At 44.1% G+C, this 24923-nt stretch overlaps 1 protein-coding gene across 4 annotated transcripts in view; it reads right to left on the reverse strand.

The window, feature by feature from the left end:
• The window catches only part of MDGA1 (MAM domain containing glycosylphosphatidylinositol anchor 1), a 148051-nt gene that overhangs the window by 46370 nt on the left and 76758 nt on the right, over positions 1-24923 (reverse strand). For all 4 annotated transcript variants that reach the window (XM_071576659.1, XM_071576676.1, XM_071576668.1 and 1 more), the window contains 2 exons: positions 6734-7003; positions 3262-3413 (listed from right to left, as the gene is read on the reverse strand). In XM_071576659.1, coding sequence (XP_071432760.1) covers positions 3262-3413; positions 6734-7003 — 422 coding nt within the window. The remainder of the gene's footprint in view (positions 1-3261; positions 3414-6733; positions 7004-24923) is intronic.

Consider the following 24923-nt stretch of genomic DNA (forward strand, 5'->3'; position numbering starts at 1 on the left):
ACAGCCTCTTTGCAGAGACGTAGATCAGAGGCTTTACAAGAAGCTTGCTCCAAGCTGCTATCATTTGTGCTTTGCCTGGGTCAGTGGCTTCAAGCTGTCAAGCTGCTTATATGGTTTTAATTGAAAGTTAATCCTTATTCTACTGGAACTGGTACGTCTGCTGCTCTGCTCAGCCTGCTCTGCAGTGCTGGGAACAATCAGCTTTGGTGGAAATGCACCTGTCCATCTTGCTGGGAGGCCCCATGCATTGCTTAGGAAACCAAATTCCCCCAGACTGCTTGCAATACCCCCCGGAATGCCCAATCAGACCTAGGAAGGTGCTGAACAGGAAGAGTCGGAGGAGCCATGGCACCAGCCAATTAATAAGCAGCACTTTGACTCTCACCCAGCCCCATTTTCAGCAGCTGCAGCAAGCAAATTTAATTCAAGGGTTCCCAGGTGTCTTGGAAAGCATGCTGCTACTTGGGGATCTTCACATTACATATGCCAAGAGTTCTTCCACCAAACCAGGGAGTGTGAAATGAAAAACCAGGAAAACATCTTTCAACTGCTGGGCATCCCAGCTGGTTTGGATTTCAGCTCAGCAAGAGTTAATTCCCCCCTTTCCATACCCTCTACCCCTCACAGCCCCTGACAACCCCAAGACTGCACTGTTGCTGCTGCCAAAGCCCCTACCATGACCACTGAGGCTGCTGAGCTCCCAGGCCTCAGTAAGCTTTCATTAACCTGATGTTGGCAATAAATCAGTTGTTTCTGGCCACCTGGAAGGCCCTTTTTACCTAAGAAGAATATTCCACTTCAATCCTAGCTATCTGAGATTTTTCTGCCAGTGAGGAAGATGTGCAGGCAGTATTTCCACACCCAGGCAGACAAATCCCCTTTCTTAAGAGTTCTTCAGTCAGTAACACTTTAAGCTTTTGAGATGTGCACAGTTATATTCAGTGAGGTCACTATGTTTTCCAGTCCAGCAATGAAACAGAAGTATGCAAAGGCTACCCCAGGTGTGTGTTACACAGCAGAGCAGTTATTGCTGGGTTCAAACCAGCTTGTGGGTGTGTGTCTGTGTGTGTCTGTGTCAGTGTGTGTGTGTCTGTAGGTAAGATAAACACTTATTTTCTGTAAGTTATTGGTACCTAATTTGAGTGCCATAGAGTTTATGTTTGCTGGGTGTAACAGAAGTTCCTTACTATAGCAATGCTTGTTAGTCCTGGTAATCTGTTGTATTGTTTTTGTGAAGTTGCATGTTTTATTTCTGTAAAATCCTTTTTTCCAAAATGCCTATTTTCCTCACCAAATTAAAAGAAATGTCCTAGAGAAAAATGTGTAGTTATTCTCTGGCTGTTAACTCAGAGTACCAAAGAACCAGTGGCTTTACAAGGGTTTGTGAAGGCAAAATCTCTTGAAGCCTGAAATTAGGATGTACACCCAGTAAAGCTGGAACTGGGGTGTAGGAGTGTCCCAGCACAGAGAACAAGGTGCGACAAAGCATCAGGGTCTGTGAGATATGGAAGAGGGTGATGGAGCAAGGGAAAGAGTGAAAGGTCAGGAGATGTCATAAGCCTGCTTGGAGTCCAAGTGAGACATCACAGAGAAGACACCAGGAAGCCAGGATGAGAGTACAGAGAAGTGGCACGCTGAAGATAAGAGAGTATGTGATCTTCTGGGACAAGGAAAAGAAAAGGGCTCAGTGGGACCTCAGTAAGGCATGTGGAGAGGGAGATCTCACCATGAAAAGCAAGCATTTTTGTTGGAGGAGGGCCAGGAGGAAGGAATACTGTGAAAGCCTTTTCCAATGCTTCCTGCTTGTGCTTGACAGAAGTGGGAAAAAACTTCTCTGCTTCCTCCTTCCTCTGCCCTCTGTTATTCAGACCTAGGCCACCATGATGGGACCTGCAGCCATTTCTCAGAGCCGGCCCATACATGAGAGTGGGCTGCAGCAGGGCCACAATATTACACTCCTCTAAAACACATCAGTCAACAGTTACAGCTATTGTGGTGACTCCGCAAAACATTATCAGAAGTAACTGATGGGGTATGAACAAAACTGGGGGAGGGTTAAATTTGCATGGGCACTCAGCTCCCTTCATGTCATAACTTAAAGCAGAAAAGTGATTTTCCCTTTACTTGATGCCTTTCAGTAGGAGCTCAAAGAAGAACAGATCCAAGATTACTTTTAGACACTGTGCAAAAGGAGAAACCCCTCAGCATTACCAGAGAAGGATAAAACCCACAAATTTGTTCACTGAGTTGCAGTGCTGATAATAGCAAAACTTGGCTCAGAAGGAAGAGCTACTATGACAAACTGCCTTCATTATTAGAGGCTCCCCTGTGTCTTGTATTATTATTAAGTACTGATAACGTGCTCTTTGCCGTGTGAGTAACAAACAAAGGCTGTCCCACCCCAGAGAGCTCACAATCAAACAGAGACATAAAACGAGCCTACTGTGCAGAACTAGAGGAAAGAGACTCTTGAATCTTTTTAATTATTTTGTTTTCCATCTACAGTAAACAAACTTTCCCTTACAAAATGCATTTGCTTCCCAGCTACCACTGAATGGCAAGAACTACCAATTTTAAGTGTCCCCATTTTTCAAAAATGTTGAAAACAAGCGCTTTGCTGAGCATGGATGAAAGTACCTGGCAATCCTGCTAAGTTAATGTGCTCTTCAAAAACATCAAACTCTTTTCTCTAACCATCTCTAGCTACTGATATCACTCAGTTCTCCCATCTATCCTTCAGGCTCAGAAAACTTGAAACCACTTCTCCTACCCTGCAGAGTTCATAGTGCATAGCTTAGTTACTGTAACAGTATGAAAGCCCTTCTGCAACACAAGCGGTATATGCCTTTTTCCTGCGGTTCCTGCCTGGAGAGCTCTTCAGCTTATTCCCTTTTTTCCATAGAAGTGAGGAGGATGGAATGCTACTCGTTTGAGTCTTTGGCCTATAAAATCTACAATACCTACTAATAACTGTAGGGGTTCCTATTAAACTTCAATTCAAAACACTGAGCATGAACAGTCCAATGGGAGCAGCAAGGCTTTGGAGACCTTGATTGCACCCAACACCAGAGGTAAAAATGAGCACCAAACTGTGTACTTGGCCTATCTCTTCCATTCAGAAGAGGAGGTGCAAGAACATGAAGATCTGGCAATTTCATCACATTCAGCTCTTAATCAGCAAGGAGATACTGATGTAACTGCCTCCTGAAAGATTGTCTTCCCAAGGGGCATATGCTGAGGCTTCAGAAGAACAGACCTTACCTGCCGAAGTTCGAGACGGTACTTGAGGATGGGATCCACAGCATCAGGCTCCTTCTGTGTCCACTGCAAGATGTAAGAGTAATTCTTGGACTGCTTCTGGCTCAAGGTGGGGTTGGGAGTGTCATAGTAAAACTCTGGGCTATAAGCTTTTGCTGGAGGGGAAAAAAGAGGGAAGAAAGTAAAAGAGTGGGGTGAAGTGAAACATAAATTACAAAGACACATGGTGAGGGCTGAACAGCTCTACTCACCCAGCTCATCCACCTGTCTCTGACATGATGGACAACTTTACTGTCGCATCGATGTGCCACCATTTTCAGTGACTCAATACTGCTTTCACAGCCTAAACTACTGGGAGGATTAGCAGCCCTGTAACACCAGTGGGACATGACCAGCACCTAAAAAGGTGGGAACAATTTCAGCAATCCAGCTGGAACCAGCTCTAATCTTTTCTCCCTTGCTTTGTAGTTTAGATTGAGGTAACAGCTTTAAACTGGCATTTCTCCTGTTTCATCTGCTGCTTTACAAAGACTCCTGCTAACAAACTCTGAGGAAAGATCATTTGGCCAGTAGGTCACAGAAAAAGTGCTATTTATCACACAGGGACCATGGCATTAAAAAGGAAACCTTGCTCCTTCTGCATGTCCCCTGCCTCGGCAACACAGTGCTTCAGCTTCTTTATAGCACAACAGTCAACTTGGCAGCAAAGGCGATGCTGACCTCAGCCCGGGTAAAAACAGCAGGAGGTTTGGCAGGGGTGGAGATGTCTTTTCTAAACTCATGTCTTTCGTTAAAATCCAAATGCAACAAGAGAAGGGAAATACAGGAGAAAAAACATACCAGAGAGAAACTGGGCAGTTCACAGGAGAAGGGACTTCAGGTAATTTCCCCAGCCACTGCTGTCCTGAGCCACTATCAAACAGAATTTGAAGGAAACTGATGTGCAGCCTGGTGAACTAATGCACAGGGCCCAGAAGCAACTTGAGGTCTTACCCACAACTAGTTTTGTCCTATTTGAAATGACCTTTATTTCACTCTATGAACTTCAATTTCTGGTAGATCCTGTTCTGAGTCAGGCAGGAGCTGGACCTGAATGAAAACTCAACTCTCTGGGTTCAGGTCCAATCCGAAGCTGCAGTGATCAGAATGATACCTGGGCAACAAGGGACACTGGAGAGCAGAACAGGTATAAACACCATCTCCTCAGGCCATTTGCTGCTCCTTTCCACTTGAATCACAGGCCCTGCCATTCTGTATGGTTATAATCAGGCTGGACAGGATTCAATGGGGTTTTTTTATGAACTCAGATAGATAATATTGATATTTATTTCCAAGTCCTTTTTTTCATATTATTTTTATTGACTTGAATTTTTGCACAAGCAAGAAGTTCAGAATCACCTCAGAGACTAATTGCTGCTTATTCATCTTGTATTGACTGTAGAAGTCAAGCTTCATAATGGAATCCAAAATAAAATCAGAACTGATGATAATCATTATCCTGCATGATATTAATTTCTTATTAATTGACTCGAAGATGGAAATGGAATTTAAATAAAAAAGCCTTTTGGCCTTTTGATAGAAATGCTGCACATCAAAATATTTTCAGAACTTCCTTTCTGAAAACTTTTAGCACTACTGGAAAATTTTGTCTTTTGTGTACAGCTATGGGAAGAGCTGAAGGTTATTCACTCTGTCTTTCAGGGCTCTTCTGTGCTTGTGGCTAGTGGGAGAGCAGGTTATGACAAGTGTGGGCTGCCTGATAACTTGATCAAGAGGAATGGGTTGTATGTCTCACTATCTTTCCAAAACATCTTAGAAAGCTCATCACCCATCCATAGATGAAAGTAATCCCATCCTGGGCAGATTCATGTACAGTATTTGCAGCACATCTGAACACCCCACAGTCAAAAATGAGTCACTGCCTCCCTGTCACACAGAAAGGTTTATAGTCTGTCTTCCACAGTGAAGAAACAAAACAAAAAAGAGACTGTACCATTCTGCTCACTCACACAGGAAGGCTGTAGCTGATGGGAATTAAAACTCTAGCAATCCTGAGTCCAAGCACAGCAGTCTAGCCACTGGATTATTTTTCAGGTTGCTCTACAAACTTAGAAGGTCTTAATTGATTTGTAACTGTCCAGGAGAGAGGCAGAGATGTCTGGAGCTGAACAGCTACCATCAAGTATCAATGTCTTGGAAACAGAAAAGGGATGCAGAAAAATAAAACCTTGCTGCTTTCCTGATCAATGCTCTCTAGGGATGAATGCTTCTTGCTGCCGAGGGAATCTTATCTAAGGCACAGCATGGCACGCTGGGTGGCGATATGTATTTGTGCCCGCTTCCAACAATAAATTCCTGGGAGTGTTCCCAAGCTCAACAGGGACATAGTTTTCTGTGATGACTCATAGAGGGATATGGTTTGCTATTATTTAGTGACATGAGAGTTACAAGCATATGAAAAACGGGTAAAGATGGCCAAAGCTCTCAAGGAAAACCCACTGCCAGAAAAATGCCAGGAAATCTCAAGGGGTGAGAGCAAAGTCCTGAAAAGGGAGTCAAACAGTTTGGGCATCCGCATTTCTGAGAGCATCTCAGAGTTACAGCATACCTGAGCTTTTCCAAACCCTGTGAAAGATCTGTTTCAAAATCAGGCCTCTCTGGATGTTATTTATTCTCTCTTGTTCAGCCCTGACTTGAAAAGTATTATAAATTGACCCCAGACTGAAAACCCAGTATTTGGGCTGAATTTATTGCTTATTAAGGCAACTTCATGGGAGAGCTCTTTTAGAAACTTGTGCTCAAGTCTGTTCTGGGGTCATGGGAAAAGCCAATTTAATGATCAGCTGGAGAGGCCAGGTCAGATGTGTGGTTTTAGATGCTATATCTCTGCCATCCCTCTTTGCAGTTGCTGGAGAAGAGTCCTATTAGGGTGGATGATGGATTCACAGAAAACTGTGAACAGCAAATCCACTGAGTACTAGTGTCCGTACCCAACTCATGTTCTTCTTAGAAAGCATCGGAAGACACAGACAGACAGGAGACATTGGGGAAGGTACAGGAATACATAATACAGTATTTGTTCTGTGGTTTGCTTTTAAAGGGAAAATTAGATGGTTTGGAGCCTGCTGGAGGTATGTAGAGAGCTGCTTTCACTTTCCCTTGCTCAATACTTATCAACGATACAGGTTGTCCAAGCCTAAAAGCTGATGGCAGCCTTAATTTAAGTCCTGTATTTTTCAGGGAAGTGGTCAAACACTGCCAAAATGCCTAGCACTAACTGCTCCAGGTCCATCTGCCTGAATGATGGAGACAGAGATCTCTGTTGGCTTACGAAAAATCTTTCCTCCTGAATGGAATGCTGTGTACAGAGGATGCAGCAGAGGTTGCCTGTAGTGGCACCAGTTTATGAGGAGCAAGCTTCCAATCTCCATGACCCCATCCAACTGCTTGCTCTGACGTGCATTCTGTGACTTACCAGACACCTGGAAGAGGCAGGTGGAGACTCCCACGTCATTGGAAATGCTGCACTCGTAGGTTCCACTAGTCTCCCGGCTGACACTGTCCACCTTCAGCTCTGAGTAGTCCTGCTGCTCTGCCAGGGGCTGCGCCAGGAGAGTCCCGTTGAAGTGCCAGACAGAGGTCGCCACCTTCATGGGGCTGCCCTTCAGCATGGTGCAGCGCAGGGTGACGCTGTGCCCCATGCCCTGACGTACATCCTGGAAGGCCGGCTCCACCATGGGGGGGACTGGAGATCGAACAGAGCAACGTATGGGGATGCTGTCAGGGAACAACTGTCTCATTCAGCACAGTCACCCTGACTGCCTCTGATGAGACAGGTATCTATGATTTTCAAGAGGATATTTATTTTCTAGTGGAAGCCAGGATTCATAAAAACAAAAGCAATACTCATCTGAGATCCCCTTCTGATCAGTCTGTGGCCACTTCACACCTCCCTCCCATTTATGAGGTAAGGGTGGACTTTAGCAAGTTCTCATTCCACATTGAGACAGTGCTTGGAGGAGCTACAAAGCCCTACTCTTTCATATGGGAAGTGCAACCCTGACAGCTGAGTGTCAGCTTGGATTCAATCCTCAGATTCTAATCAGAAAAACCACAGTCCTCTTATACAGCATGAAATGTATTCCCTGAGCAGACAGGTAAGCTCCCAAGCAGTTACATACATGTTCTTCTCATCAATGTCTGGCAGGGTTATCAAGGACACTGTGTTTAGATGGAGGGATATGCACTGGCTGTCCCTGCAGACCTGAAGGGGTGTTAGAGGCCTTCTTCTGAATACATCAATATGATGTATTGATGTACATCAGGAACTGTCTACAGGGACACTGGGTCCTATTTTTATCTCTGGCAACAATGCTCTGATGTTGGAAGGTGAGTCCCATCTGTCCATGTCAGCTTCTCTGCCAGTAGTGTGAGAATGGGAATGGTGATTTGTGTTCACCTCCTTAGCGAAGGGAGACTACCATGTCTTGTTTTTTAGCACTTGTGAAAATTTACAGGAACCTTACAATTTGGGCATGGTTGAAGCAGAGCAAGGAGAAAGTCTGGACTGGTGCTGTTTATGTTAACCCTTATTTAATGCAATGGCAGAGGATTTCAATCTCCACATCCATCTGATAGACATTTCACTTGCAATAAACTTTTAATTAAAACACTACAGCATGGGGATAACCAGATGCTCTCCATCTCAAATGAGAAAAGCTTCCTGAACACAAAACAGCTGTCAGCCTGAATGTAAAAGAGGGAGGACTGATTTATAGAAGCTTCAGCACAATCACAATTCACGTTCTCCATGTTCAAAACACAGATAACTTCTATGCACTACAGATCTACAGAGCACCCACCTCCTCTAAAGCTCCACAGAGCTGCCAGGCACAACCAGGTCCAAAAGCATCTGTAGTGCCACAACAACAACCATGAGTCACTCAGCATCCCCACTGCCCTGAACACAGCCATGCCAGGAGGGCTCCAGCTCATCAGTCTCTCCTCTCCCATAGCCTGATGCCAGCAAGACCCACTGACAGCTCTGTAACAGTAGTGACATCTCCATCCATCTTCACCACAGATGAAGGTGGTGCATACACTGTCCCATAGGTGGGTATACACAGTGTCCTGGGGCACAAGTGCATCTGTGGGTATGCAGCGTACAATCATCCCTTCCACCTGGCAGCCCTGTTTTGACGTGGCTGATTGTTTTCAAGATTCCTGTTCTCAAATCTCAGTCTCTGGGCCCCTTCCTGCACTTCAGTGGATCAGAAGCAGCTCTTGGCTGAGCTGAGTGGCATGGTCAGCTTATTAGGGATGGCTTTGCTAGCAATGTGTCTCTGAGAGTGCTCCAAGTGCTGACTTGCCTTTGGCTCACATGTCTCCCCACCTCATGGTGAGAATAATGTGAGAACTTGTTTGATTAGACCTAGTGCTATGAATGTGTCATCTCCATCCCTAGCTGCTATCCCATTTCTTTGGTCACATCTGCTCCTTAATTGAAGCCAGTGGGGTCTCGCATTATAATATAAGCCAACTGGTGATGTGGGGTGAGGAGGAAAAAAAGAGAAAAAGGAGGGAGAAAAGAAAAAGAAGGCTTAAAAAAATGGCACAACAGTTCCAGATGTACTCAAAGTAGCCTCTCTCCCAAGGAGGAGAGAGAGGAGTGGGAGAGCAGCTTCCCTCACAGCACCTAGCTGTGCCTGTCTATGGGGCTGGGACAAAGGAAGAGAAAAGTTCTGAAACTGGATGAAGTGCTGACTGCAAGAAAACATGCTACAAGTTAAAGTACCCTGTTGGGCCTCACTGAGGGAGTCTCTGAGGCTGGTAAAGGGTCACAGAGGAACAGAGCTGAGATGCTCCAGAGGCTTCCTTAGGTCACTGGAATAGAAGGCCAGCCAAGGATGCAGAAGATATTTAATCTTCTTCAGCTGGGAAACGGGATTTACTTGATTTGCACTGGGACAAGCTCTGGGCCTATGTTATCATCCAGCAAAGGGAATGTCTGAAAGTGCCTATAAATTACATATTGATTACATTTTTTCCTCTTGTATCTGGCACTAGGAAACACCCAACGAGCATTAACTCTGCAGGCAGTTCTGGAGCTCCTGAGTTTTTGGAGAGAGAGCTGAAGCAGACCATCCCATTGCTGCAAAGCATACAGAACTATACCAAGGGTCAGCTATTCCCAGAAGTTCCCAATGGATACGAAAACAAAGAAGGGTCAACAGCAATTACAGAGCCAGATACCAGCTCTGACCTCCAATGTCTACTGGGAAGTCCACACTCGTTCAAGTAGGTTATACACAAAACGCAGACTTGCTAGAAAGGCAGGGATTCAGTCTCTAAAACCTAGCAGCTAACAACACAGCCTTTTCTGTTTCTGTTCTTTTTCCCTGGCTTAAACACAAATGAAAGCTTGTTTAAAAGAACTGATGATCCTACTTGCTAGAACTGGGAACTGAATAGCTCCAGTACACTTGAGATGGGGACTATCTCAGAGCAGAGACCTTCCATGTGACTCCTGCACAGGCACCTTTAAGGAGCTGCAGGAAAGGATAACAATTTCCCAGGTTCCTCCTATACCCACAGGCAAGCAAAATCCCTGCTGGCTAGAAGGGAGAAGTATCTGGCTATTCTGGCTTGTTAAACTGCCAAGATGCTCTTTGAGGACCTTGGGTATCAACCCCAGTTTTTAGCCCAGTTACAAAGCTGAGTCCTTGCCCGGAGGTTTCTCAAATGCCTTTCTGCATCCCCCTCAATTCCAGTGCCTGTGTTTGAAATGCTCTGTTAAGCAGCCACCACATTGCAGGCAGCAGGTTGCTACTCTTAAAGGAGGTAAAAAGCCTCCCCTGGTAAGAAACACAGCAAACAAATACAGACAATTACTCATCTCTCTCAGCACACAGCTTAACTCTAGAAGGGCTCACTGGCAAGAAGAGTGATGAAAGGGGTGAAGAGGCAATGTTGAAGCAAGGCTCTTTCAGCAACTTCGTTAAGATGCTGTTGCTGCAAAACACAAGGCAGGGGAGCCTGCTTTTGCAACAGAATCAACTAGTTAGGAGAAAATCAAATCAGCCAAACACAGGCAACCTACTCTAGTGTGCCAAGCACCCTAAAGCAAAGCCAGGCTCCAGGAAGCTTCCTTGCTGTGAGCCACAGCAGATGCTCTGCAGTGAAGGGTTGCTAACAGTGTTCACAACGATGAAGGGCAACAGTGAGGGAAGTACAACAGAGAGATGTCAAGCACCAAGCAGTGTTGCTGTGTGTCCCAACAACCTTTTATTTTCTTAGTTTCACTGGAAATAATCAGAACTGAAATGCTCATCCTGCTAGGTGAGTTAGAAGTGCACTAGCCGTGTAGTAGTGGTTAACTTGGTTTAAGTCTGGTTTTGTTTTAGCCTTTAGGAAGCCAAAGAGCTTGCAGGAGAGACTACACTCTCCTTGCACTGTTACTGTGCTGTCCTGCTTGGGTATATCTCAAAAAGGGGTCCTTGGCCATCCCTAGACTGCTGTCTGACTGCTACAGATGCCCTTCAAATCCAGACGCCTCCAGAAGGCAGAGATGTTTCTTTCACCAGTGATGAAGTCAGAGCATCCCAGGATGGCAGAGATGCACTACAGAAAGTTTTTTACTTGTGGGGTAAATACAGAAAAAAAAATCACCTAAATTAGGAAATGGAGATGTTGTCATGAATCTGCTTAATCTAGTACAGATGAAAGGCAACAAAAGGCTCCTACAGGAGTGGACTGCTGCACAGAAGTCAGTGACAAGCTTAAACACGAACCAACATCTACAGAACAGGGAAGCACTGAATGAACAGACCTCGCAGTAATTGCTAGGCAATGATTAAGAAGTTTGAATAGCCTAGATACCACTGGACAACACTACTAGGCAAGACACATGCAAAGTCTGCTTTCCCATCGCAGCTAGTGAACTGTGAAGAGTATAACCTGGCTCATTTTGGAAGGGTTGTCAGAGCTGAGGAGCTTGCTCATAACCCACTTTCTGACTCACAGGCAGCCTTGTTTCCCAGCCTGACCAGTGGCTGACAACAGCCATCTCTGTAGGTGCTTAGCTGCCTGCACTGTACTGCTGGTCTGTGCAGCTGCCATGGGCTGCTGCACTCTTATTTTTCTACAGGAATTCACTTCCTGCAATGCTTCCTCTGCTGCAGAGCACTACAGTGCAGCAATGTCCAGGTGGAAAAAGGGAGGCATGAACAGAAAGACTCCTAATAGGTCATACAAACTGGCAGCATCAGACAGGAGCAGCACAGGAGTCCTGTATTCTGACTTTCAGTATGTGGTGTCCTGAATCAGGACACCTTCCATAAAAGGACTCATATGTCCATCTTTCTGTCTTTAGCCCAGGCTTACTTCTTCATGAGAAATACCCTCTACTTTACTCTCCAGAGTCAGCCTTTACATTTTTATTTAAATCTAGAAAGTGCAATATGTAACACAAATGATGAAAATAGCCAGCCTTGCTAGACTAGAAAGCAGCTTTATTTTGAGTAGCTCTCATCCCACGCTACTGATTGACTCCCTAAAAGCTTAGGTATGCATCATAGCACCAGTAGGACTCCTGCCTTTGGCCTTCACCTTATCCTATGTGTGAGACCTAATTGATTGCTCCCATGCTGGATTAACATTGCAAACAACACACAGATAACCTGGTATGAAAGACTGCACTTTGTGGTTAGTTACAATTATTAGCTATGTCTCATTATCCAAAGCAGTTAATGGCACCAGGCAGTAATTTCTCTCTCTAGAAAGCAAATAAGCACAGGCAGCTATTAAGGCCTTATACGACCTATATGACCTCATCCAGCACCCATTTAATTTCTTATAGGTATCCTCCTACAGTCATACTGGATGCAGTCTTTCCTAACTTTCTCTAGACAACCAAAGCAATCCCAGCAAAGGTGCCTTGCCTATTCAGTCCCTGGTTCCACAGTCCAGGGTAATAAAGATGTCACATGCATTAAAGATACTGCACCCCTTTTCTCCCAGCAGGTAGAAAGCTCCAGGGGTTCAGCTCTCTACCAGAACTCTCTACCCAAATAAGCAGGAAGCTCTTTTATTATCACAAGGCTGGAAAATCATAGCTGAGTGATTCTGTTCCTTGCAGCAGCACCCACACACTTGCAACATGCATTAGGTACCAGCAGTTTACCCTGTGGAGACAAATATCCTACCCATATTTACCAGCTCAGTCTCATATGCTTGTTTCTAGTGATATAATTGAGTAGTTAGAAGCAAGGAGATGGAGAAAGGCTTGCTCAACCTATTTCAGGTAAAAGCCAGAATCTTTCTTTCATCTTATATGCCTTTTGCCTTTGCACTTCAAACTCCCCATATAAAAGAGATAAAAGGTGTGGGTTTTGCATACTGCTTGAAAGTCAAGTTGCAAGTATTGTTATTTCAAAGAAAACAAATTTATTTGTGTACATTTTCCACTAGACAAGTGGGTGTATGGTCTGGAGAGGAAAGGCTCAGAGCAGAGAATGTTTAGTTCTGTGCTAGTTGACTGCTTTTAAAAGAAGAGCAAATGAAATGCATTCCCTACCAGCTTTTCTGCTTTCTTCTTCCTTGAACTTTCCAAGTCAATTAGCTCAGCCAGTCTTCACCTTGTTTTAATAAAGAGGGATTTACTAAAGGATTTCCTCTTCTGCATGACAAACTGTGCTGATTAATACATGAGACCCCTAGCTTACTTTACAGATTGCTTTGAAGAAAGTTCATCCAGGGTGGGAATTTCCAGACCTTCAGCCTCACAGATATGCCTCCTCAAAAAAAGCTCTGTCCCAGACATGCTGGAATGCCACTCAGACCCACTGCCCAATTAATTCATGTTAACAAGACATTAAAAAGACAAGTATTCTCCTGCAGCGTAAAGTGACCTCATTCCCATGTCTCACTTACCTTCAAGCGCCTGGTTTCAAAACACTGTGCTACCCTAATTGAAAAAGATAAGTGGGAAAAGATCTTGTATTTACAGAAAACACATACACAGTTGTATGTGAAATGCATGCTGATAATCCTCCTCCACTCACATATCACCCAATTATCAAAGTTGTACGTAAGAGAAATAAAAAGGGTGAGAGTGACATTTCCCTGCTAATACCATCAATTACTGCCAAACCAATGGCATAACTCAAACGTAAATTTTATATTTTTTTTCTTGCCAAAGGCCATCATGAAAATACTTTCTCTAGCTCACAACGAATTCTGCTAATTATAGCATGATGAAGTAGGATGATGACCAGGGTGGATCTGCCCATCCTTTATTCTCCCACCCATTCACATACCCACAGGAGGGGAACCCTTCCATGTGCAGCATTGCCAGACCACCAACTCTCCACTCAGGTTCTGCCTCTCTTCTACAAGACAACAAGATGTCAGCTCATACCCCCGCATCTGTTATTACAAATCTCTGTTAAACAAACTAGGCTGGCAGTGACACCTCACTCCCAATAGCATATAAATAGTTTAAATGCAAACATTCACTAACAGTCAGCCAATGATATTCTCTCCCCAAAAGCATTCCACATGCATTAAGTTTTGGCAGAGAACCAGTTATCTTACTACTCAATAATTCATAGGCGAGCTACTCAGCTGGGTAGTTCTGGGAATAAAGCCACTCATTGCCATTGCAAACTAAGGAAAAAAGAAAGATCAACCCACAAAATAGAACCAAATGAGATTCCTCTTCCAAAACAGAGAATCCATGTATTTCCTTTTACTTCAGAGTTTATCACTAGTTTTTCTTACCATATAACCAAATTCTCTTGCTGCAGTTTAAGACTATGGCAAGTCTTCCCCATAGGTGTTTTTATGTCCTGGTAATCAACTTTGCCCTATGAACAGTAGCTCCGAACCTCAACAAATACCAGAAGGAAAAAATTCTTGTTCTCTTCTTCTCCTTCCAAAGTCCTTGACAAGATGTCGTTGACATTGTATATTTGTTTGTACCTATATGTATGTTTACAATTCCTCTTTCTCTCTGTCCTCTGCTCTTCAGGTGGCAGAAGGACAGCTTTAGTCAATTTCTATTTACATTTTGTTTTCATTCAGCAGAAACACTGTTCTCGGCTTTTAAATGCCAGAGGAATCACATGCAAAAAGTTTAGGAAAAGGGAACTAAAAAGAGAAACTTGAATCTACAGTTCTGACTCTCCTTACATGCCTGGTACAGACAGCAGGGCACAGAGGCCCATAATGGGGCAGAGATCAACATGTACCACTTACAATCTTGAAAGCAGAAACACCATCACAGCAGAAAACATTCCATATGTGTTCCATGCACACTGTAAAGAAGGGAAAATAGAGGGAAAACAGCCAGTCTGTGATTGTCATCATCCTAGGATAGGCCCTTCACATTCCTGAGAAGGATTTAGAACAGCTGAGAAAGGACTGCTCACCTCCACTCACAGGTTTAGCACTATATCTAGCACGAGCTGTAACAGGATTTTAAAGACCAAATTTATCCTATCTAACTTCAGGTTCTTCATTGAGGCACTCAGCTTAAGAATGCCACCTCCCTCCAAGGCTACTGGATGAGAGGCACATCTCCAGAGGATGACTCAGATAGTAGGAATCCCCAGCTGACCTGCCCCTGTCCTGTGTCTGCACAGGGAGCCTAAGGTGAACTCCACCCTCACACCTCTCTTAGGTGGGATAAATGCAGAGCAAAGTAAATGCACAGAAGGGGTCAATGCCACCCTCCTATATGAACTCTGCATGAATTCTCAGCGCCTTGTTTAATCAGTTAATCAGTAGGCTGACTCAAAATACAGACCTGAAACTTGGGCAGCATGTCCTGCTCTTGGAAAAGAGACACCTCCTGTGCTTGAACTGCTGCACGCCATAAAGAGCTAACCTGGGAAGGTAAACACATTGGCCTGCACATTTCCCATAGCAAATATAGTGATTATAGTGAATTAGTGCCACCACTAGGGCTCACATCTAGAGTATGCAGCTGCCACCTATGAGGAATTGGGTCCAAGTTTCCTCTTCTACACGGGATCTCATCCGCAACCAGAGGAGCTACTGTGGACCCCAGGCAGCAATCCAGTAGCAACAAGTTCCTGTTCCATCACCACCTGCCTTAGCAATTCTATTGATTCCACATATTTACACCCTTTTAATAAAAGAACTGAAAGTTAAAAGCAGGAAGAATGCACGAGAAAGTATCTCTGAGAACTGCAATTCTGTCAAAATGGAGAAGAGTCTCTGCTTTAGAAATGCAGTGATTGTCAGGGCTGCAGAGAGTCCAGAGGGTTCTGCTCACAGCTGGGTCACCTTCTGTTTTCAGTTTGAAAGCTACACTGGGACCACGAGACAATCCCTCCACAGCTGCTTTCCAAACTGGCAGGCAAAGCAAGAGGCGTAACAGCCAAAATCAGAAACATTGATTAAAAAATAAGACCTGCTTTAATGATGGGGTGGTGGAATCAGAGCTGGAAAGAGGAGAGATGCAAGCCAGAAAGAGCCTGGTAGGGGAAGAGGAGCCATCCAAGGCAATTAAGATAATCACATACTAACCAGCATGCCTTAGTATGTTTACTTGGAAACCTCTGTCTGTATTAGTAACCAAAGAGGATGCATGGGGCAAAGCTGGGCCAGGAAGAGTTAATACAATGATTCACCACTTATCTACAGAGTGGAAAGAGGACAAGCTTCCCCAAAGCAGGCTTTTCCTCAGCCTCTCCTTCAAGCCTAGGAGGGAATTTGGACCAAGAACAGAACAACAAGAATAGACTGCATAGAACAACACACAGTTCTCCATCACTTCTCTATCTGCTACCTTGGAATTCTGCTGCCAATTGTTTAATATCCTGCTCCACTAACTGCCATCATTACCCCATTTTTCCATCCTTCACTCTTGCTTGATCTTGATTCATCTGAGGAAGATGATGACAATGAAAACGTAACTGTTCAGAAAGAGGCTGAAAGGATGCTCTCACTGAAAGATTTATGGCAAACGTTCAGTCTTGTAGATGAAACAGCTGAGGTCAACAGATATCAAAGTAATTTTTCCCATAAGAATTAATGTAACAAGGAGGGTGGTGTGTACAGGAACTCAAGAAATGTATGCAATTTAAAAACATGGGATCAGTATATATGGAATAGAGAAAGGAGAGGCAAGAACATTTTTTACTGTAAGCATTTTTACTGTCACTCTCTGGATGGTTACTGCTTCATCATTGTCATCATCATCTTCAGATGAATCATGGTAGATCAAATCAATCACGGGCAAAGAATGGAAAAATGAGGATAGGTTCAGGAGGTCATCAGATGAAATGGCTGAGGTTTTTCAGAACAGTCACTGGCTCCAAAAAGCCAGCTGCCAAATAGCCACCATCTCTGCCATCTCTAAGTCCTGTCTCTCCCCTTCATCCTTCACACAATTACCTGTAAGTGTTTAAAATGTAGGACCTTTGCTCAACTTCTCTATTAATAAATTAAGAAAAAAATAATTTCTGTCATATCAGTAACTGTCATAGCTTTTCATGAGTCTATCTTCAGTGGATTGCTGATTACAGCAATATCCCTATATGTTATTACCAAAACAGCTAATTGCTTATGGAGAGAGCAGAGGATGTGGCAGACTCATTTCTTCAGGTATGGATGATATCACCTGCCTCACAGAATGACTCAAGCTGCAGAGGACTTGCTCCCACACTGGAAACCTCATGTCTTCTCTCTGTGTTGGTACTGTGTTTCCCAAGAAGCAGCAGCACACTAGAGCCTTGCTGCTGAAGCAGATGCAGTCCTGCAGCTCCCACTTTTCCCCGTGTTAGGGAGAGCACTGTCACTTCTGACAGCTGCAGGTGCTGTGGGCTCCCACAAATCACTCTCTGGGGCTTGGGATCTCCTCTGCAGCAGAGGGCACAGGAAGGAGGCCAGTGACAGAACTGGCCACAATTCAAGGACAGCAGTCTGCTCCTTCAACTTCCCCATCTGGCTATCCACTCTGTCCCATCTCCTCTGGACTTGGACCAGGAGAGGAAAATTTATTAACAGTCCCACTCACTGGATAAATCTGATCTCACATTTGATTTTCTGAGACTGACCTCAAACCAGGTCAGCACAGCAGGAACCATTTGAAGGAGCACCACCCCTGTAATGTGGGCACTTGCCTGTCTCACACAGATACTTTTTCATGTTGACTGACTGAGAGAGCTTAGGCTGCAGAAAAGGTGATAAGCAGGACAAGTGGGAAGTACACACTCTATTTCTTTTTCTGATTCCGAGATTTTGGTCCAACAGATAAAAGTCTGAAGCTGGTTCCATAAGTTTCCATTATTCTCATTCCTCACTCTCCTGATACACAAAGGTAAAGTCATTACCTTCCTCATTCTGCCCCACTGCATCAAGATCTGAAAGTGGGTGCTGGCCCGAGTCAATCCACCAGCAATCATCAGTCTGATGATTTGCAGCAGTGCACACTAGGACATAATATCCAGCTCCTTCCACTCTCTCCATGAGAGGTAATAACACCTCCCAGAATCAGATAGCCCAGGTGAAAAGGACATTTTAAACAAGTTTCAGCAATGTTTGCTGAGCCATCCCACTGTGGTGGGCAAGAAGAAGATGTAATTCTGTGTACAGTTCTGGAAAGAAGCTGCACAGACTTAATTCTGGGACTACCTGTGGCTAAATCTGTGATAAAAGCCAGCAATGATGGAAAGACAGGCTGTGTCTGTAAGACTCTAGCCAGATCTGTGTACCCTGATCTGAATTCATCACTGCAAAAAATGTCAAAATAACAGACTAAGAACAGATCATAAAAATGCCAGAGAAAGTAGGAAAAGATGTGGGAAAACTTCAGCCAGCCAGGCCTTTGAGGTGAAGTTCATGATTGCATCCTGTGAGCACCACAGGAGATAAAGTTATTCTGTACCCTCCATGCATGTATTGCCTATGGCAGTACAAACATCAATCAACTGGGTCAATGTAAGCAGATGAGACCTCAGAACACACAGCAGTAAACCTTTTTATTCCTCACTGATTCCATAAAAAACCTCATGGAAGATGAATTTGGGATGCAACATTCCAAGTTAAAATGAATGATGAATAATATAGTTTTATTGGCCTTGGCAGACAAACTGGGTAGTGTTTGAGAAAGCACCAAGAAAAGTAACTATCTTGTCATAACATCCTCAGGCTTTGGAAAGATCCTGGCTTGCTTCCACATGACAGACTAACTGAAGATATAATACTATTCAAATGCAGCCCACATTAAGTATATTAAAAACACATTAACTGAAAGAGTTCAAAAAGAAATTTTAAATGGCTGCACACATCACTGGGATCTCTCTAGAGAGAGGAAAGACCTATTCTAAGGAGACCTCTAACAAGAACCCATATGAACCTCTTAAACTGATGCTATTTCATATCTCCATCAAGGTCAAGAGCCAGCCAGCAGGTTGGCATAGCAAAAGCGTATCAATTATAAAGTCCCTGTTCAGCATGTGTAGCCAACATTACACATTTTTCAAATTTCAGACACCTTTAGTGTCTGAATGACCTTACATCCATTTGCAGAAGGGGTGACTGGGTGCAGACTTTGACAAATCTGTGGCATGTGGCTTGTGCTCTGCATCCTTCCCTTGCACACAAAAGCAAAACTGACAATCTCCATCCTTAAGATCCTGTGTCAGGATAAGATACCAACAACTGTAGAAGACACAAAATATGCAGCAATAAATAATATATTAGATGCTTCAGACAATACAGCCTAGCTTGCTTCATGGAACAGGATACAGGAACTTCATTCAACTTATCTTGGATAACCACAGGGTCATAGAAAAGTTTGGGTTGGTAGGGACCTTTAAAGATCTCAATGCAAAGGTTCTGGAAAGAAAATTATTGAGGAAAGGATGAGTCACTCTTGCAAGAAGAGAGACAATGATTCCAAGACGAGCCTTAGTTAATGTAATCCAGTGAACATAATTCTGTAGTCCAAAGATGTCCAAATCCTTGGATGACTAAGCCAAGCTTACTAAATGTATTGTGATATGGGCAACACATCTGCATTGGTGAGATCACTTTTGAAAATCTGTTTAATATGTGGGACCATGCTGCCAGAGTGTAAAAAAACCCAAAAAATACTAAAAAACAAACAAAAAAACACACACACACAAAAAAAAACCCACCAAAAACCCTACCAAACCCACAACAAAACTGAGAAGAGGACTAAGAAAAAAGAATTAAGGTCTGGAAAATATGCCCTGTAGTGAACGGCTAAAGAGACTCTTTCCAGATTGCATACTGGAAAGGCTAAGAGATAACTTGTTCTGGTGTCTGAGACTACACAAGGAAGAGACTGCTGATAACAAATAGCTCGTTATGTGAGAAGACAAAGGCATAAACAGAGCTTGCAGTTGGAAACTGAAATAAGGCAGCCTGAAATTAAGTGATGACAACTGAACCACGAGAGTGAAAAAACACTGAAACAACTTAATGAGCAACACACTAAATTCTCTGCCACTTCAGTGTGTGAGGAGATGCTGCACTGAAAATGTACAAATAATCCAAGTTTAGACGCACTAAGGTAAACTGACCTCATTCCTCAGCTCCACTAGTGATAGGGACTATGCCTGGCATATAACTAAGTCTCCTGTCTAAACAAACAGCACTAAATGGTTAGAAAGAGATTTGAAGAGCTTTTACTTTCTCATAATGATCAGAAAGATGAAGTCACAGTATTTTGGATAAGCACGTAAGATTCTCCAAATGTTTTTTAAAAAACGCCAACAAACAAAAAACCCCACCAAAATCCCAACTCTTTCCTCCTCTCTTTAAAACCTGTCGGTAGTTTCACTTGTATATTTTGATTTATACATGTTAGTTGGTTCCTACAAAGTGAATCAGTATGAAAACTTGCCCACTTCCATGCTTAAACTTGGACTTTTGCAAGGCCCATTACAAGCAGCCAAAGGGGAAGAGAAAGATTTCCAATCACTAAACCCCATTTTCACTTGCACCATTTTCCTCTAACCCAGCTAACTGCCACCATTTTCTCATCCCTTTATATCCATTATAACTCTTTGCAGCAAACCACCTTGGGTAGAAGGCTGCTCCTTTTCCCTCAAGTCCCAGTTCTCCATTTTACAGCACACCAGAATATTGGCTCAAGGGCCTGTATTATGCATAAGCTATGAAGTGCTCAGAAAATCCCAGCAGATCTAGCACTATTAAACTCATCTATATTGCATTAAGTTATTAGCTACCGTATTTTAGTTTATGATTAGGACAGTAGAGTATCTCTTTGCAATCAGCACTTTGTAAGGAAAATCCCTGTTCAGTGCAAATGCTACTATCATTCATTGTTCTCTTGACCTCAATCACAGTCACTGCTGGGAACCCCTGCTAGGTTTGGGACTCCAACCAATTCCTCCTATGAAATGCTTGGCCAAATTTGGCCCAGAGTTGTAGCATATTTGTGATGGATGAGATTTGCACCACTCATTTCATCAGCTGTGAGAGCAGGTCACAACAGATCAAGAGTTTACAAAGAATCGGCTGGGATGGCCTTCAGTTGCCATCGTTTCTTAACCAGAAGGAATTTACCCCAGATGCCTCTTCATCACAGAAATGTAGTAATTTTCAGGCTATTCTGCATCACATTCATCCCTCTGCAGATTGGCAAATCAGGAGAGAGAAGCACAATGCCGACAGCTCCAGAGATACTGGGCTGGAAAAGTATGCCAAGGGGATGATGGCACTACCCAAGCATTTTTTTCCACATCTTTCTGATCCAGTCCAGCCACAGAACTTGAGACCTCAGCCTCAATCCCAAGCTGCCATTTTGGTCAGGCAGTAGGCTTAGGGTTCAGAGAACCATGAAGGCTACAGCTCCAGAGATACTGGGGCTGGAAAAGGTATGCCAAGTAGAGCACAGCACTGCACCAACATCAATCTCTCCACATCTCTCTTGTCTGGGTCACCCACAGTACTGGGAACCTCCGTCTCTGTCCAGAGCTGCAATTAGGGTTTGATTTCAGAGAAGCAGGATTCCTATAGCTCCAGTGGTACTGAGGCTGGAAAACCTGTATCACCAGGGACCAAAAAAAATCCCAAGCCCCCCAAACAATCTCCTTTTTTTTTGAATACAGAGAGGAACTCTAGCACTGAGGATGAGGAAAATTCTGAGGTATTTAATGTCTTTTCTGCCTCAGTCTTTAACAGAAAGAGGAGTTATACTCAGTATCCTGAGCTGGAAGACAGGGACAGAATAAATCCTCCATTAACCAGGAGGTAGTACATGGCTACATGCTGTGCCACATAGACACAAGTCTATGGAGCCAGATGGGATCCACCTAAGGGTGTGATGAATGGATCAAGGGCACCTTCAATCAGTTTGCAGGTGACACCAGGTTGGGCAGGAGTGTCAGTCTCTTGGAGGGTAGTAAAGCCCTGCAGAGGGATCTGGACAGGCTGGGTCAATGGGCTGAGGCTGACTGCATGAGGTTCAACAAAGTGAAATACTGGGTCCTGCACTTGGGTCACAACAAGTCCTTGCAGTGCTACAGGCTTGGGGAAACAGTGTTTGGAAAGCTGCCCAGTGTAAAAGGACCTGGTGGGGCTGGTCGACAGCTGGCTGAACATGTGCCAGCAGCATGCAAAGCAGGTGGAAAGAAGGCAAGTGGCTTTTATTACATATAGTGTGACCAGCAGGATGAGGGCAGTGATGGTCCCCCTGTACTTGGTACTGGTGAGTCTGCACCTTGAGTACTGTGTTCAGTTTTGGGTCCCTCACTACAAGGACAATGAAGTGTTAGAGTATGTCCAGAGAAAGGCAACAAAACTGGTGAAGGGTCTGGAACTTAAGTCCTATGAAGAATGGCTGAGGGTGCTGCAGTTTTTCAGTCTGGAGAAAAGAAGGTTCAAACGAGACCTTATTGCCCTACAATTACCTGAAAGGAGGTTGTGGTCAGTCTCTTCTCCAGGCATCTAGTAACAGGAAAAGGTGCAATGACCTCAGTTTGTGCCAGGGAGGTTCAGGTTGGGTATTAGCAAAAATTTCTTTGCCTAAAGGGTGGTCAAGATTGGAACAGTCTAGCCCAAGGGGTGATGGAGTCACTATCCCTAGAAGTGTTCAAAACATGAGTGGACATGGCACTTCATGATATGTTTTAGTGGGCTTGGTGGTGTTAGATCCAAGGTAATCTTGGACGTCTTTGATCTTGATGACCCTGGATGTCTTTTCCAACCTTAATGATTTTATGTTTCTAAGCAAACAGTTTCAGAAATCCGCTTCCTCCCAGTCAACAGCAATGAAAAATTTCCATGATTTCCTGTGACCACACATGACCCTAGAAACAAGGACCCCAAAAGCGCACAAAATGCAACAGGTCTGCATGTAACTAGGAAATTTAGACATGTCTGTAAATTCCTGGGACCAATGATGGTTTTGCAGGTTCGTTGCTGGGTTCATAAAAGAAAAGCAACCGTTTTACCTCAGGTCCTGAAGGCTAATTAAATTTCAATCAGAAACAACAGCTGAGAAAAGGAAAGAGCGTGTGCAGACATGCACTTATTGGTGTTTGCAATAGAGAGGCAAAGAAGAAAGAAAATCAGGAACTATATGAAGTGAAATGTTGGAAACATGATCTCTGCTGACTGAGAAAAGTGTTTCCTGGCTTCAAAGAAAAAAACATTTCTTTCTCAGAAAATGGCCCAACTGCAAAAATGCAAACTAGTCATTGAGCAGCTGTTTCCCCACAGAAAGATCCCGAAGGCCCCTATGATCTCGCTGAAACCTGAACCCTCAGCCCCTCAGTACTGTGACCCAGCACAGAACTTGCAACAGAAGACCCACTGGGATGTAGAGAAGCCTGAGCACCTCTGAAACTGAATTTGCATTTAAACAGAATCCTAGGAGTGAATATAATTAATGCTGTTTCAGAGCTCAAGGTCAGGATGGTCACAGCTAATTCAAAATACCCTCAGGATGCTTAGTTTCCTACTAGGGCTTCTGTTCACATCAGGAGTGTCTCAGGGTTCTCCCTGCATGAAACCCTTCCTCAAAAGTGGCATCGCTATGTGCCTGCTTTCATGTGCCTGCCACAGTCTTCCAACTGGGCTGGGGGAAATAGCTCTGCTCTAGTGCCAGAGTCCATGGAGTAGGTGAGGAATGGCATGGGGGCCTGCTCCTGGCACCTTCATAGCTGCTGCTTGACATGGTTTATGGCACAAAAATCGTGGAAGAATAGGCAGAGGCACAATGTCATGGCACCACAAAGCTCCCTCTGGGAAAGAGGCTGGGGGAAAAGGACCTCTGCTCCTCTGGCACAGGTCCTGTGTCAGGTCTGATAGCCTATGCTTCCCTGCAGGTCTGGACAGCTGTTTTCAATTCTTAGTGCATCAGGGTCTTGTGCAGAGGTTGAGAGTTATCATGAGAAAATGAACTGCGGTTTTTGTCTGCTTGGTGTCTTCCTGGTTCCTCTGGTGAGTTCTGGTCCATGACATCTGTCTGCCCACAGATAAGCACCCAATATGCTCATGTCCTGGTCACCAAGAGGCAGAATTTGATAGGGATAGGGCATTCCCTCTTTTCCTGTCCCCTGAACTCAGCCTTGAAACATGAGAGATGACAGCAGTTTTCTAATTTGCTCCATTTACCACCTTCCTTGTCTCATGTCTTCTGATGCCCATGTGTCCTTGTTTTGGCTGGGACAGCGTTAATTTTCTTCCTAGTAGCTGCTACAGTGCTATGTTTTGGATTTCGGATGAGATTACTGTTGATGTTTTCGTTCTTGATAAGTAGTGCTAACTCAAGGACTTTTCAGTGTTTCATGCCCTGCCAGTGAACAGGTGCACAAGAAATCAGGAGGGAGGACAGCCAGGAAAACTGACCCAAACTAACCTAAGGAATATTTTGCATCACAGAATGTCATGTCTAGTATATAAACCGGGGGAAGATGGCTGGGAGTCACCAGTTGCTGTTTGGGGATGGGCTGGGTATTGGTCAGTGGGCAGTGAACAACTGTACTGTGGGTAACTTTTTTCTGGAGTTTCCTTTCTTTCTCTCTGCTCTGTCTCTCTCCCCTTTTCATTACTCCTGTTATTATAATACTGTGTTTCAATCACTAAATTGTTCTTACCTCAAACCATGAGTTTTACCTTTTTTTTTTTTCCTGATTCTCTTTCCCATCCCTAATGAATTCCCCATACACTCAGACCCCAGTCCTATTCATCACCCTTGGCAGAGGATACTCCAGCACCCCACACTCCAGGATCCACAATGCTTTCTCTGCCTTGGCCAAGTTCCCACGTCCCCTGGACATGTTCCGGTGCTGCACAGACCAAGAGAGAAAACTTGGCAACAGCTGCCATGCCCGACTCACTGTCTCTGACCTGCTGACTGGAGGTAAGCACGCAGCAAAAGTACTCACAGCAGCATATGTTGCAGAGGAACCTGTGTCACATCCCCGTGCAAACAGAAGCAGAATCAGGACAACCTCTCCCTCAAGCCAGGCTGCCTCGATGCAATCTTGGTACTATCAGCTGTATTGCACTTTAAAGGTCTTTGATACAGGTGGTCTTACCTACAGCCTAAATCCAGACAACAACAGGACTCAAAACCAAAGCAGTTTCTCCAGAATGCCAAGATGGGAAGGACTGGGAAAGTGTCTGACAGTCCTTTA

Source organism: Pithys albifrons, chromosome 2 (assembly GCF_047495875.1).
Source record: "Pithys albifrons albifrons isolate INPA30051 chromosome 2, PitAlb_v1, whole genome shotgun sequence".
NCBI classification, from domain to species: Eukaryota; Metazoa; Chordata; class Aves; order Passeriformes; family Thamnophilidae; genus Pithys; species Pithys albifrons.